The sequence below is a fragment of the Chiloscyllium plagiosum genome, chromosome 23, assembly GCF_004010195.1.
Source record: "Chiloscyllium plagiosum isolate BGI_BamShark_2017 chromosome 23, ASM401019v2, whole genome shotgun sequence".
Taxonomy (NCBI): domain Eukaryota; kingdom Metazoa; phylum Chordata; class Chondrichthyes; order Orectolobiformes; family Hemiscylliidae; genus Chiloscyllium; species Chiloscyllium plagiosum.
Genome location: NC_057732.1, coordinates 3341060 through 3353890, shown reverse-complemented (window position 1 = coordinate 3353890; position 12831 = coordinate 3341060). Strand labels below are relative to the sequence as shown.

The 12831-nt window shown below is 42.0% G+C and overlaps 1 protein-coding gene across 3 annotated transcripts in view; it reads left to right on the top strand.

Moving 5' to 3' along the window:
- Positions 1-12831, top strand: part of vezt (vezatin, adherens junctions transmembrane protein) — a 111001-nt gene that overhangs the window by 60824 nt on the left and 37346 nt on the right. Inside the window, exons 5-6 of one of the 3 annotated variants that reach the window (XM_043713311.1) lie at positions 916-1200; positions 2131-2277. In XM_043713311.1, the coding sequence (XP_043569246.1) occupies positions 916-1200; positions 2131-2277 (432 nt within the window). Of the gene's footprint in view, positions 1-860; positions 1201-2130; positions 2278-12831 lie in introns of all 3 variants that reach the window. The other 2 variants (XM_043713313.1, XM_043713312.1) reach the window with 2 other exon arrangements.

The following is a 12831-nucleotide window of genomic DNA, read 5'->3' as shown; positions in this document are numbered from 1 at the left end:
GGAGGAAACCCACGCAGACACTGGGAGAATGTGCAAACTCCACACAGACAGCTGCCCGCGGCAGGAATTGAACCCGGGTCTCTGGTGCTGTGAGGCAGCAGTGCTAACCACTGTGCCACCGTGCCGCTATGTTCTAATGCCTGGAAAAAGTTAATCTAATCTTTCCACTTGATGCTGTTAAAACCATTGATCCTTGATACAAGTTCAACAACCAGTGGACAGATTATTATTAAGGGACTAACATCCCAAAGAGAGATCAATATCTTCAGGAGAGGTTGTGGAGAGAAACACAATGGGGGAGAAAAGTAATCCAGTCTTCTAGTAGTGAAAATGCAGGCACGTTACTAGTGTAGGTCAAACTTTGGTAATTGTTTTAGAATATTTATTTTATTCGTATTTGTTCATGGGATGTGGCTATTGCAAGCTAGGCCAACACTTATTGCCCAGCCCAAACTGCACTTCAGAAGGTGATAGTGATTTGTCCTCTTGAACCACAAAATTCATTCATGGGACGTGGGCATCATTTATTACTGAGCCCTAATCGTCCAAGAGGGCATTTAGAGTCAATCACATTGCTGTAGGTCTGGAGTCATATATTGGCCAGACAAAGGAAGCACGGCAGATTTCCTTTCCGAAAGGTCATTAGATATCCAGGTGGGTTTTAATAATAATCAACAGTTGTTGCATGGGCTCCATTTAGACCAGCTTTTTATCCCAGCTTTATTTTATTGAATTCATGTCCCACCATCTGCCTTGGTGGGACTCAAGTCTGTGTCCCCAGAGCATTAGTCTGGGGCTCTGAATTAATATTCCTGTGAATTTACTACTACTCTGTTCAATTTTATTGTTTTATTTTCCAGAAATATTTGAGGAAACTTCCAGAGTACTAAATTTGTGTCTCTTCTTGCGTATTAGGGATATTTCAGCATTGGCTATCCTTGCTAGTGCCTTAGTTGTGACCTCAAACCACTGTGATACTTTCCCTTGGGGCCTTGTAGGAATGGGTCTGTGTGGCCTCAGTCTTTATATGGTTTTCAGAAGCTTCAGCTTATGGAGAACAGCCAAGCTCCAGCGATCCATGAGAAAATGCAACAGCAGTCTGGAAGATATAGTGATGAATAGCCACACTTTCACCAATCTTGTCAGAAAATCAATTCGACAAATTCAAGAGACAGAAGTCATTTCAAGAGGATTCATGTTGTGAGTCATTTTATACAAACATTGCTTTTTATTTCATTACCGACTGCAGCTAAAGTTATTTTATTTAACATTTTGGTCTGTTGAAGTTCCTCAAACTATTGAAAGTGGTGAAATTTTGTTAGTTCAAAATGTTGTAATTATGGGGCAGCAAAGGTAGTATACACAGCAAGTAGGTATAGAAAAATATCACTATATAAAAGATTTTTTTATTGATTAATAAGCCTGCATATATTGAGAGGTCTGGAGAAATGCCAAGAGGAAAAGAAGATTATAATGGCAGCAAATGATTAAGATAAAACATTACACAGACACAGATCTCTGAATATTGCAAGTTAAGCATCTTGGGTGGGTTCTTGCCACAAGCTGAAGTAGTATCCTGTAGTAGCTGGTCGAGCAATCCAATGTCTTTGTATAACTGAGTGAGACAGCCTACAAGCTTGGGGAAATTGTGTGAAGTTATCACTATGAAATTGTATGATTAAATCAATAGAAAAAAGGGAACACTTTATTTGAAGCATTATACTAAAATGATTAAGGCATCTTTCCTCACCATTTTATGTAATATTTGACTTCATGTTTTGCCTAGCTTGAATAACAACGAAAACATTTACTTTTTTCATGTACCTTCACTGATTGGATAATCTTAGCTATGTTTAGAATTCAATCATTTTTCAGTACTTCCAGGTTTAAATCATACGATGCAAATGCGCATGCAAAGCTACAAAGCCTAATCCTTATGTATTCAAAATTTTTCAAAAACTTTGATAATGAGTTTCTATGATGAATTACATATGGAGTTTGATGCGTTTTGTTTTCCTGCAATTATTGATTCATCGTAAACTCATGAAATGATTCCAAGCAGAATTTTAATCATAACCAGCTTTGCAGAGAGAACTGTGCAGTATTTAGAGCTAACTGTTTGTTTTCCAGAGTGACTGCTGCATGTCCTGCCAGTAAGCTGGGGAACTCCAGGCAACAGCAAGGTCAGCAGCTAATTGGCCTTCGGAGGGCAGTGTACAGATCAGTGAGATCCGCCTATCGAGCTTCTCGAGTGGCTACCTGCCAGATGCTGAAGTCATATCCTTTTTGTTATGAATGTCCTCACAACTAAGTCACCAAGTAACTCTGTTTCCAATTTGGGTTGATAAATTTAAAGCACAGTTACAAGATTGTGTCATTAGCCCCTTGAGTTTGAACTGTGCCTTAACTGCATCCATCTGCCTTGGCTCCATGTCTGGTTATACAATCATCTAGGAAAAATCTATCAATCTCAGACTTAAGATTCTTAACAGCAGTTATTGTTTTTTGGGGGAAGAAATGTTTTGTAACTGCTCTTTTGAATCACCTGATCCTCATTTTTAATTTTTAATCCCTTTGTGCTAGATTCCCTACCAATATAATTCTCTATTTAATCTATTATTTATCTTCAAATCCAAAATGCCTTTATCAAATCACCCTTGACCATCCATGCTTTGGAAAATGCAAGTTTATTTTCGGTCATCCTCTCCTTTATAATCTAACCCTGAGAAAACTGACGACATCTGTATCTTTGATATTATTTCTTCATTTTTTTGGGTGTGGGCATTGCTGACTGGCAAACATTTATTACCCATCTCTAGGCTGCCCTTGAGAAGGTGATGGTGAGCCTCCTTCTTGAGCTGCTGCAGTCCACCTTTGTGGGTTGACCTATTAGGGAGGGAATTCCAGGATTTTGACCCAGTGACAAGGTAGTATCTTGATCAATCAGATTCATTGCATGCAATGTATTTTTCAATTATTGTCTATTGGGGATGTAGATTCCACATTTACTGACCATCCTGGTTACCTTAATGATGATGGGATAAAAGGAGGACCCTCTCTTTGAACCACTGCAGTCCTTTAACTATTAGCCACAGGCTGTGACAGATTCTCAAACCCATTCTCATAATATCTTATGTGAAACACGTGGTAAATTCCAATCCAATTCTTGTTATCAGACTTCAAAATCAATTCTCACAATGGAGTGAAGTTGGCAACAGCAGGATTTTGACACCATAACTATGTTATTCAGAACAACAATTAAGATTGTGAGCACCAAGAGTTGCAGTGGTGACCTTAAAGATTGTAGGGAAACAAATTTAGTAGGAAGAATTGCAATGAAATTTTTAGATTAGATTCCCTACAGCGTGGAAACAGGCCATTTGGCCGAACAAGTCCACACCAACCCTCCGAAGAATAACCCACCCAGACCCATTTCCCTCTGACTAATGCGCCGGTTCCCTGGCGCTATGAGGCAGCAAGTGCTAACCACTGAGCCACCATGCCGCCATAAGTGAAAATGAGAAACAAGGGCTCGCCCAGGATTGAACTCAGGACTTCTCATATTTCTGCACCATGAAAAGCCCAAAGTGAGAATCATACCTTGAGAGCAACAGGCTGTGTCAAAAAACAACTTACTCCTCTCTCCTTAAAAATATGTTGTTAGTCTTGAAATCCCCCACCCTAGGGAAAAGATACTTGCCATTCACCTTATCTGTATGCCTTTATTTTATAAACCTCTATAATGGCACCTCTCAACCTCCTACACTCCAGAGAAAATGTCCTATCCTAACCAACCTCTCCTTATAACTCAAACCATCCATTCCTGGCAACATAGAACATTACAGCGCAGTACAGGCCCTTCGGCCCTCTATGTTGCACCGACCTGTGGAACCAATCTGAAGCCCATCTATCCTACATTATTCCATTTTCATCCATATTGTGTAGATTAGATTAGATTAGATTACTTACAGTGTGGAAACAGGCCCTTCGGCCCAACAAGTCCACACCGACCCGCCGAAGCGCAACCCACCAATACCCCTACATTTACCCCTTACCTAACACTACGGGCAATTTAGCGTGGCCAATTCACCTGACCTGCACATTTTTTTTGGACTGTGGGAGGAAACCGGAGCACCCGGAGGAAACCCACGCAGACACGTGGAGAATATGCAAACTCCACACAGTCAGTCGCCTGAGGCAAGAATCAATGACCACTTAAATGCCCTCAAGGTTGGGGAGTCTATCACTGTTGCAGAAAGTGCATTCCACTCTCCTACTACTCTCTGAGTAAAGAAACTATTTCTGACATCTGTCCTATACCTATCACCCATCAATTTAAAGCAGTGTCCCCTCAACCTAGCCATCACCATCTGTGGAAAAAGGCTCTCATGGTCCACTCTATCTAACTCTCTGATTATCTTATGTCTCAATTAAGTCACCTCTCAACCTTCTCTCTAACGAAAACTGCCTCAAGTCCCTCAGCCTCTCCTCATAAAACCTTCCCTTCATATCAGGCAACATTCTAGTAAATCTCCCCTGAACCCTTTCCAAAGCTTCCCATCCTTGCTATAATGCGGTAACCAGAACTACGCAATACTCCAAGTGCGGCCGCACCAATGTTTTGTACAGCTGCAGCATGACCTCATGGCTCTGAAACTCAATCCCTCTAAAAATAAAAGGTAACACACCATATGCCTTCTTAACAGCCCTATCACTGGGTGGCTTTCAGGGATCTTTGTATATGGACACAGATCTCTCTGCTCTTCTACACTACCAAGAATCTTACCATTAGCCCAGTACTCTTTATTCCTGTTACTTCTTCCAAAGTGAATCACCTGACACTTTTTCACATTAAACTCCATTTGCCACCTCTCAGCCCAGCTCTGCAGCTTAACTATGTCCCGCTGTAAACTGCAACATCCTTCAGCACTGTGCGTAACTCCACCGACCTTAGTGTCATCCCCAAATTTACTAACCCATCCTTCTACGCCCTCATCTAGGTCATTTATAAAAATGAAAAACAGCAGTGGCCCAAAACAGATCCTTGCGGTACACCACAAGTAACTAAACTCCAGGATGAACATTTCCCATCAACCACCACCCTATGTCTTCTTTCGGATAGCCAATTTCTGATCCAAACCGCTGAATCACCCTCCGTCCCATGTCTCGTATTTTGTGCAATAGCCTACCACGGGGAACCTTCTCAAAGCCTTACTGAAATCCATATGCACCACATCAACCACATTACCCTCATCTACCCATTTAGTCACAATCTCACAGGACTCCATAAGGTTAGTGAAGCACTACCTACCCTTTACAAAACCGTGTTGACTATCCCTAATCAACTTATTCCTTTCTAGATCATTATGAATCCAATCTCTTATAACCTTTTCCAATACCTCACCCACAACTGAAATAAGCCTCACTGGTCTATAATTACCAGGGTTGTCTCTACTCCCCCTCTTGAAAAGGGGGCAATATTTGCTGTCCCCCAGTATTATTGCACTATTCCTGTTGACAGTGAGTACATAAAGAACAAAGCCAAAGGCTCTGCAATGAGCTCCCTGGCTTCCCAGAGAATTCTAGGATAAATTCCATCCAACTGATCTGTTTTCACACTATCCAGAATTGCTAACACCTCCTCCTTCTGAACCTCAATCCTATCTAGTCTAGTAGCCTGTCTCTCAGTATTCTCCTTGACAACATTTGTTTTTTTTCCACTGTGAATACTGAGGAAAAATATTCATTTACCGCTTCCCCATCTCCTCTGACTCCATGCACAACTTTCCACTACTAGTCTTGAATGACCCTAATCTTTCTCTAGTCATTCTTTTATTCCTGATATACCTATAGAAAGCTTTAGGGTTTTCCTTGATCCTATCTGCCAACAATTTCTCATGTCCCCTCCTGGCTCTTCTTAGCTCTCTCTTTAGATCTTTCCTGGTTAACTTGTAACTCTCAAGCACCTGAACTGAGCCTTCACATCTCATCCTAACATAAGCCTTCTTCTTCCTAGCGAGTTTTGAGAAGATTTGTAGCTCAGTTTGAGGTTTTGGATGTAAGTTTGCTCACTGAGCTGAAAGGTTCATTTCCAGACGTTTTGTTACCTTACCAGGCAACGTCTTCAGTGGACCTCAAGTGAGGTACTGCTGAAAATTCCTGCTTTCTATTTATATGTTTGGGTTTCTTTGGGTTGGTGATATCATTTCCTGTGGTGATGTTATTTCCTGTGGTGAGGTCAGCCCTGTTCCTTTTCTCAGGGGGTGGTAGGTGGGGTCTAACTGGATGTATTTGTTGACAGAGTTCTGGTTGGAATGCCATGCTTCCAGGAATTCTCGTGCATGTCTTTGTTTGGCTTGTCCTAGGATGGATGTATTGTCCCAGTCGAAGTGATGTCCTTCCTCATCCATATGTGAGGCTACTAGTGAGAGAGAAACATGTCTTTTTGTGGCTCATTGGTGTTCATGTATCCTGGTAGCTAGTGTTCTGCCTGTTTGTCCAATGTAGTGTTTGTTACAGTCCTTGCATAGTATTTTGTAAATGATGTTAGTTTTGCTCTTTGCTTCTTCCTCTTGACAAGAGATTCAACATGGAGTCATAGAGATGTACAGCATGGAAACAACAGACCCTTCGGTCCAACCCGTCCATGCCGACCAGATATCCCAACCCAATCTAGTCCCACCTGCCAGCACCCGGCCCATATTCCTCCAAACCTATTCATATAACTATCCAAATGCCTCTTAAATGTTGCAATTGTACCAGCCACCACCACTTTCTCTGGAAGCTCATTCCATACAAGTACCACCCTCTGTGTGAAACAGTTGCCCCATAGGTCTCTTTTAGATGTTTCCCCTCTCACCCTAAACCTATGCCCTCTAGTTCTGGACTCCCCGACACCAGGGGATTTTGCCTATTTACCCTATCCATGCCCCTCATAATTTTGTAAACCTCTGTAAGGTCACCCCTCAGCCTACAACACTCCAGGGAAAACAGCCTTAGCCTGTTCAGCCTCTCCCTATAGCTCAAATCCTCCAACCCTGGCAACATCCTTGTAAATCTTTTCTGAACCCTTTCAAGTTTCACAACATCTTTCCGATTGGAAGGGGACCAGAGTTGCACGCAATATTCCAACAGTGGCCTAACCAATGTCCTGTACAGCCGCAACATGACCTCCCATCTCATATACTCAATACTCTGACCAATAAAAGAAAGCATACCAAACGCCGCCTTCACTATCCTATCTACCTGTGACTCCACTTTCCAGGAGCTATGCACCTGCACTCCAAGGTCTCTTTGTTCAGCAACACTCCTAGGACCTTACCATTAAATGTATAAGTTCCCAAAATGCAGCAGCTCGCATTTATCTGAATTAAACTCCATCTTCCACTTCTCGGCCCATTGGTCCATCTGGTCAAGATCCTGTTGTAATCTGAGGTAACCCTCTTTGCTGTCCATTACACCTCCAATTTTGGTGTCATCTGCAAACTTAATAACTAAACCTCTTATGCTCGCATCCAAATCATTTGTATAAATGACAAAAAGTAGAGGACCCAGCACCGATCCTTGTGGCAAAGGCCTCCAGTCTGAAAACTAACCCTCTACCACCACCCTCTGTCTTCTACTTTTGAGCCAGTTCTGTATCCAGATAGCTAATACTCCCTGTATTCTGTGAGATCTAAACTTGCTAATCAGTCTCCCATGGGGAATCTTGTCGAATGCCTGACTGAAGTCTGTATAGATCACATCTACCGCTCTGCCCTCATCAGTCCTCTTTGTTATTTCCTCAAAAAACTCAAAAAACACACAAAGCCATGTTGACTATCCCTAATCAGTCCTTGCCTTTCCAAATACATGTACATCCTGTCCCTCAGGATTCCCTCCAACAACTTGCCCACTACCGACGTCAGGCTCACTGGTCTATAATTCCCTGCTTGTCCCTATTACCCTTCTTAAACAGTGGCACCACAGAACTTCTTTAGTAAACCACGGCTCCCTCGCTCGACTACTTCCTCCCTGCCTGACAGGTACATACTTATCAAGGACACGCAGTAGCAGTTCCTTGAATAAGCTCCACATTTCAATTGTGCCTAGGCCTTGCAGTTTCCTTCCCCATCCTATGCATCCTCAATCTTGCCTAATCACATCATAATTGCCTTTCCCTCAGTAATAAATCTTGCCCTTCAGTATATACCTATCCCTTACCATCGTTAAAGTAAACATAACCGAATTGTGGTCATATCACCAAAGTGCTCACCTACCTCCAAATCTAGCACCCTGCTGGGTTCATTAGCCAGTACCAAATCCAATGTGGCCTCGCCCCTTGTTGGCCAGTCTACATACTGTCAGAAAACCATCCTGTACTCATTCGACAAAACCTGACCCATCTAAAGTCCGCGAACTATAGTATTTCCAGTCAATATTTGGAAAATTAAAATCCCTCATAACAACTAACTTGTCACTTTCGCTCCTATCCAGAATCATCTTTGCTATCCTTTCCTCTATATCTCTGGAACTATATGGAAGCCGATAGATAACTCCTAACAGGGTGACCTCTCCTTTCCTGTTTCTAACTTCAGCCCGTGAGTCCTCGAACATCCTTTTTGCCACGGTAATACTGTCCTTGATTAGCAATGCCAGGCCTCCCCCTCTTTTACCATCTTCTTTGTTCTTACTGAGCATCTAAATCCCAGAACCTGCAACAACTATTCCTGTCCCTCCTCTATCCATGTCTCCGAAATGGCCACAACATCGAAGTCTCAGGTCCCAACCCATGCTGCAAGTTCACCCACCTTATTCCGAAGCGTCCTGGTAAATCTCTTCTGAACCCTCTGTAACTTAATAATATCCTTCCTGTAACAGGATGACCAGAACTGGACACTATTCCAGGAGAGGCCTACCAAGATCCTGTACAACCTCAACATAATGTCCCAACTCCTAACTCTGAGCAATGAAGGCAAGCATGTTAAATGCTTTCTTAACTACCTGACATGTGAAGCAAACTTCAAAGAATTTTATACCTGAACCCCTAAGTCTTTCTGTTTTGCAACATTACATAAGGCCTTACTTTTAATTGTATAAGTTTTGCCTTTGTTTGATGCATTTAATCAAATTAAACTCCATTTATCACTCCTCAGCCCATTGACCCAATTGATTAACATCTTTTTGTTCTCCCAGAAGCATGTTTGTTTTCATTGGAAAGACAGCGGCAACAAAATTATGAGAGGCAAAATGGTGGATAGTCTGAGGCTTTTTCCCACTGTTGAAATTTCAATTACACGGGGGCCTCATGTTCAAGGTGAGAAGGATAAAACTTAAGGGGGATGTACAAGGGAAAATTTTCATGCAGAGAGTGGTAGGAGCCTGGAATGCACTACCAGAAGAGGTGGTGGAAGCAGGCACATTGGCGACATTTAAGAGGCATCTGGATGGTTACATGAATATGGAGGGATACAGACCGCAGATTTGTTTTTTCTTGTAGTTAGGGCATGATGATCAGCGCAGGCTTCTTCGCTGTTCACTGTACCAGTAAACTTGTTGTCTTCTGCAAACTTACCAAACATGCTTTCTATATTCACATCTAAATCATTTATATAAAATGACAAACAAAAGTGGACTCAGCACTGATTCCTGTGGAAATCCACAGGTAACAGGCCTCCAGTCCAAAAAAGAACCCTCCACCATCACTCTATCTCCTGCCATTAAGCCAATTTTGTGAAGATGCAGTCAGTCATGTGACTATATAGCCATGAGGACAGATTTAGCCCGAGTAGATTGGACTGGAAGGATAAATTGTAAGACAGCAGATAAGCAGTAGCAGATATTTCAGGTGCTATTCAATTCCTCACAACTCCGACATATCCCAGTGAGAAAGAACGATGGTAATGGGGGTAAAAAAATTCATGGCTAAACAGGGAGGTCAAGGACAATATAAAGGCCAAAACTAACGTGTGCCCTATTGCAAAGGTCAGTGGCAGGCTGGAAGATTTAGAAACTTGCAAACATAATCAAAGGGATACTAAAAAATTAATACGTAGAGCTAAGGTAAATTATGAAAGAAAACTAGCACAAAATAGAAAAATGATAGCAAAAGCTTCTAAGGGTATATAAAAGGGAAAAGAGTCGCTAATGTGAATGTTGGTCCCTTGGAAGATGAAACCAGAGAGTTAATAGTGGAGAACACGGAGATGGCAGAGATGCTGAATCAATATTTTGTCTCAGTTTCCATGGGGGAGGACAATAGTATCATTGGAACAGGCAAGTTAGAGGCAATAGACAAGGTAGAACCTAGAACAATAGGAAAAAGGTACAAGCAAGCTATTAAGATTGAGGACTAACAAGTCCACTGAGCCTAATAGCCTACATCCTAGGGTATTAAAGGAAGTGGCAACGGAAGTGGCTACACTAACACCCTTTAATCAGAAAGAGAGCGAGGCAAAAATGTGGGAAATTACAGATCAGTTCATTTCTCAACAACAGTTGTTAAACTATTTGGAGATGCCGGTGTTGGACTGGGGTGTACAAAGTTAAAATCACACAACACCAGGTTATAGTCCAACAGGTTTAATTGGAAGCAGACTAGCTTTCGGAGTGACGCTCCTTCATCAGGTGATAGTGGAGGGCTCGATCGTAACACAGAATTTATAGCAAAAATTTGCAGCGTGATGTAACTGAAATTATACATTGAAAAATTGATTGTCTGTTAAGCCTTTCATCTGTTAGAATACAGTGATAGTTTCACTTCTTTCATGTGTAAATCACAAAACCTCTTTTTTAAAGTTGCGTTCTCGAGTTAGCTGTTAACAATGGTGATAGCTAGACAATATGTTGAAGGTGTTAGCCCCCGTGTTCTCTGTCTATGCCATGATGTTTAGATTGATTCTAATCTAAAAAGTGAGATAACAGAGTTTTACATAAATTCGTGCAGTTTTTGAGCTCAGAGTTTTACATGAATGTATGCAGTTTTGAGCAAAGTGCAATGTAACTCTGCAAGTACAAATTCACCCCACAAAATATGTGTGTGCATGTGGGTCTTTGTCTGCCTGTGTGGGTGTCTGTCTGGGGTGGGGGTTGTGAGTGTGAGAAAGTGTGTGTGTGTGTGTGTAGTGAATGCAGAGTGTCTTAAGTCTGTGAGGGGGTGCATGTGTGGGAGTGTCCAGGACATTCAGCCTCGGACCTTCGGGTGACCATCCTCCAAGGTGAACTTCAGGACAGGCAGCAGAGGAAAATGGTCGAGCAGAGGCTGATAGCTAAGTTCAGTACCCATAGGGAGGGCCTCAACTGGGACCTTGGGTACATGTCACATTACAAGTGATCACCATTGCACTACACGCACACACAGATATTCCTACACACACACACACACACACACTCACATACACAGGACACAGGTACACACAGACGCGCACACAGACACTTTCTCACACTCCCAACCCCCACCCCAGAGAAATTGAACATTCTGGAATTTACTGTCTGGAATTTACTTGAATGAGGGGAGATCAGATTGAGGTATTCAAGATGATAAAAGGTATGGATAAAATAGATTTGGAGTGGATGCTGCTTCTTGTGGGACATTCTAGGACAAAACAGCGTTGAGGAGAAATTACTTCACCCAAACAGTTGTGAATCTGTCGAATTTGCTACCCCAAAGTGCGATGGATGTTAGAGCATTAAGACTATCACTGTATTGTAACTGATTGTCTGTTAAGCCTTTCATCTATTTTTCAATGTATAATTTCAGTTACATCACACTGCAAATTTTTGCTATAAATTCTGTGTTACGATCGAGCCCTCTACTATCACCTGATGAAGGAGCGTCGCTCCGAAAGCTAGTGTGCTTCCAATTAAACCTGTTGGACTATAACCTGGTGCTGTGTGATTTTTAATGTTGAGAAAGTGTTTGAATCAATTATCAAGGAAGCAGTATCAGCACATTTGGAAAGTCAAAGCGCTATCCATCAGAGTCAGTGTGCTTTTGTGAAGGGCAAATCATATTTGACTAATCTGCTAGAGTTCTTTGAAGATGTAACAAGCAAGGTGGATAATGGAGATGCTCTAGATGTAATTTAGCTGGACTTCCAGAAGGCGTTTGATAAGGTGTCGCCCAAAAGGTTAATTCACAAGGTTGGATTTTATGGGATTAGGAATAATTTATTAGCCTGGATAGATGACTAGCTGATGGACAGAAGACAGAGAGTCGGGATAAATGGGTTTATTTCTGGACGGCAAGATCTGACTAATGGGGTGTCACCGGGTTCGATCCTTGGACCCCAGCTGTTTTGAGTCTAAATTAATGACTTGGATACAGGGACAGAAGGCTGCATAGCCAAATTTGCGCATGACATAAAAATACACAGGACGGTAAATTGCAGTGAGGAAATAAGAACCTTATAAATGGATACAGATAAGTTAGGAGATGGGGCCAAAGTGTGGCAGATGGAGTTTAACATGGATAAGTGCAAGGTCACACATTTGGGTCGAAGAAAATGAGAAGGTGACCTGTTATCTTAATGGGGCGAGATTTGGATGCTGCAGTGCAGAGGGATCTGGGTGTACTTGTTCAAGAGTCACAGCAAACTAGCATGTAGGTAATGCAGATAATAAAGAAAGCAAATGGAATGTTGGCCTTTATAGCTAAAGGAATAGAATATAAAGGGAAGTATTGTTGCAACAATACAAGGTATTGGTGAGACCACTCATGGAGTATTGTGCACAGTTTTGGTCTACTTATTTGAGGAAAGATGTTGTGGCATTGGAGACAGTTCAGAAGAGTTTCACTGGATTGATTCCAGAGATGAGGAGTTTGTGATGTGCAGAGAAATTGAACAGTTTAGG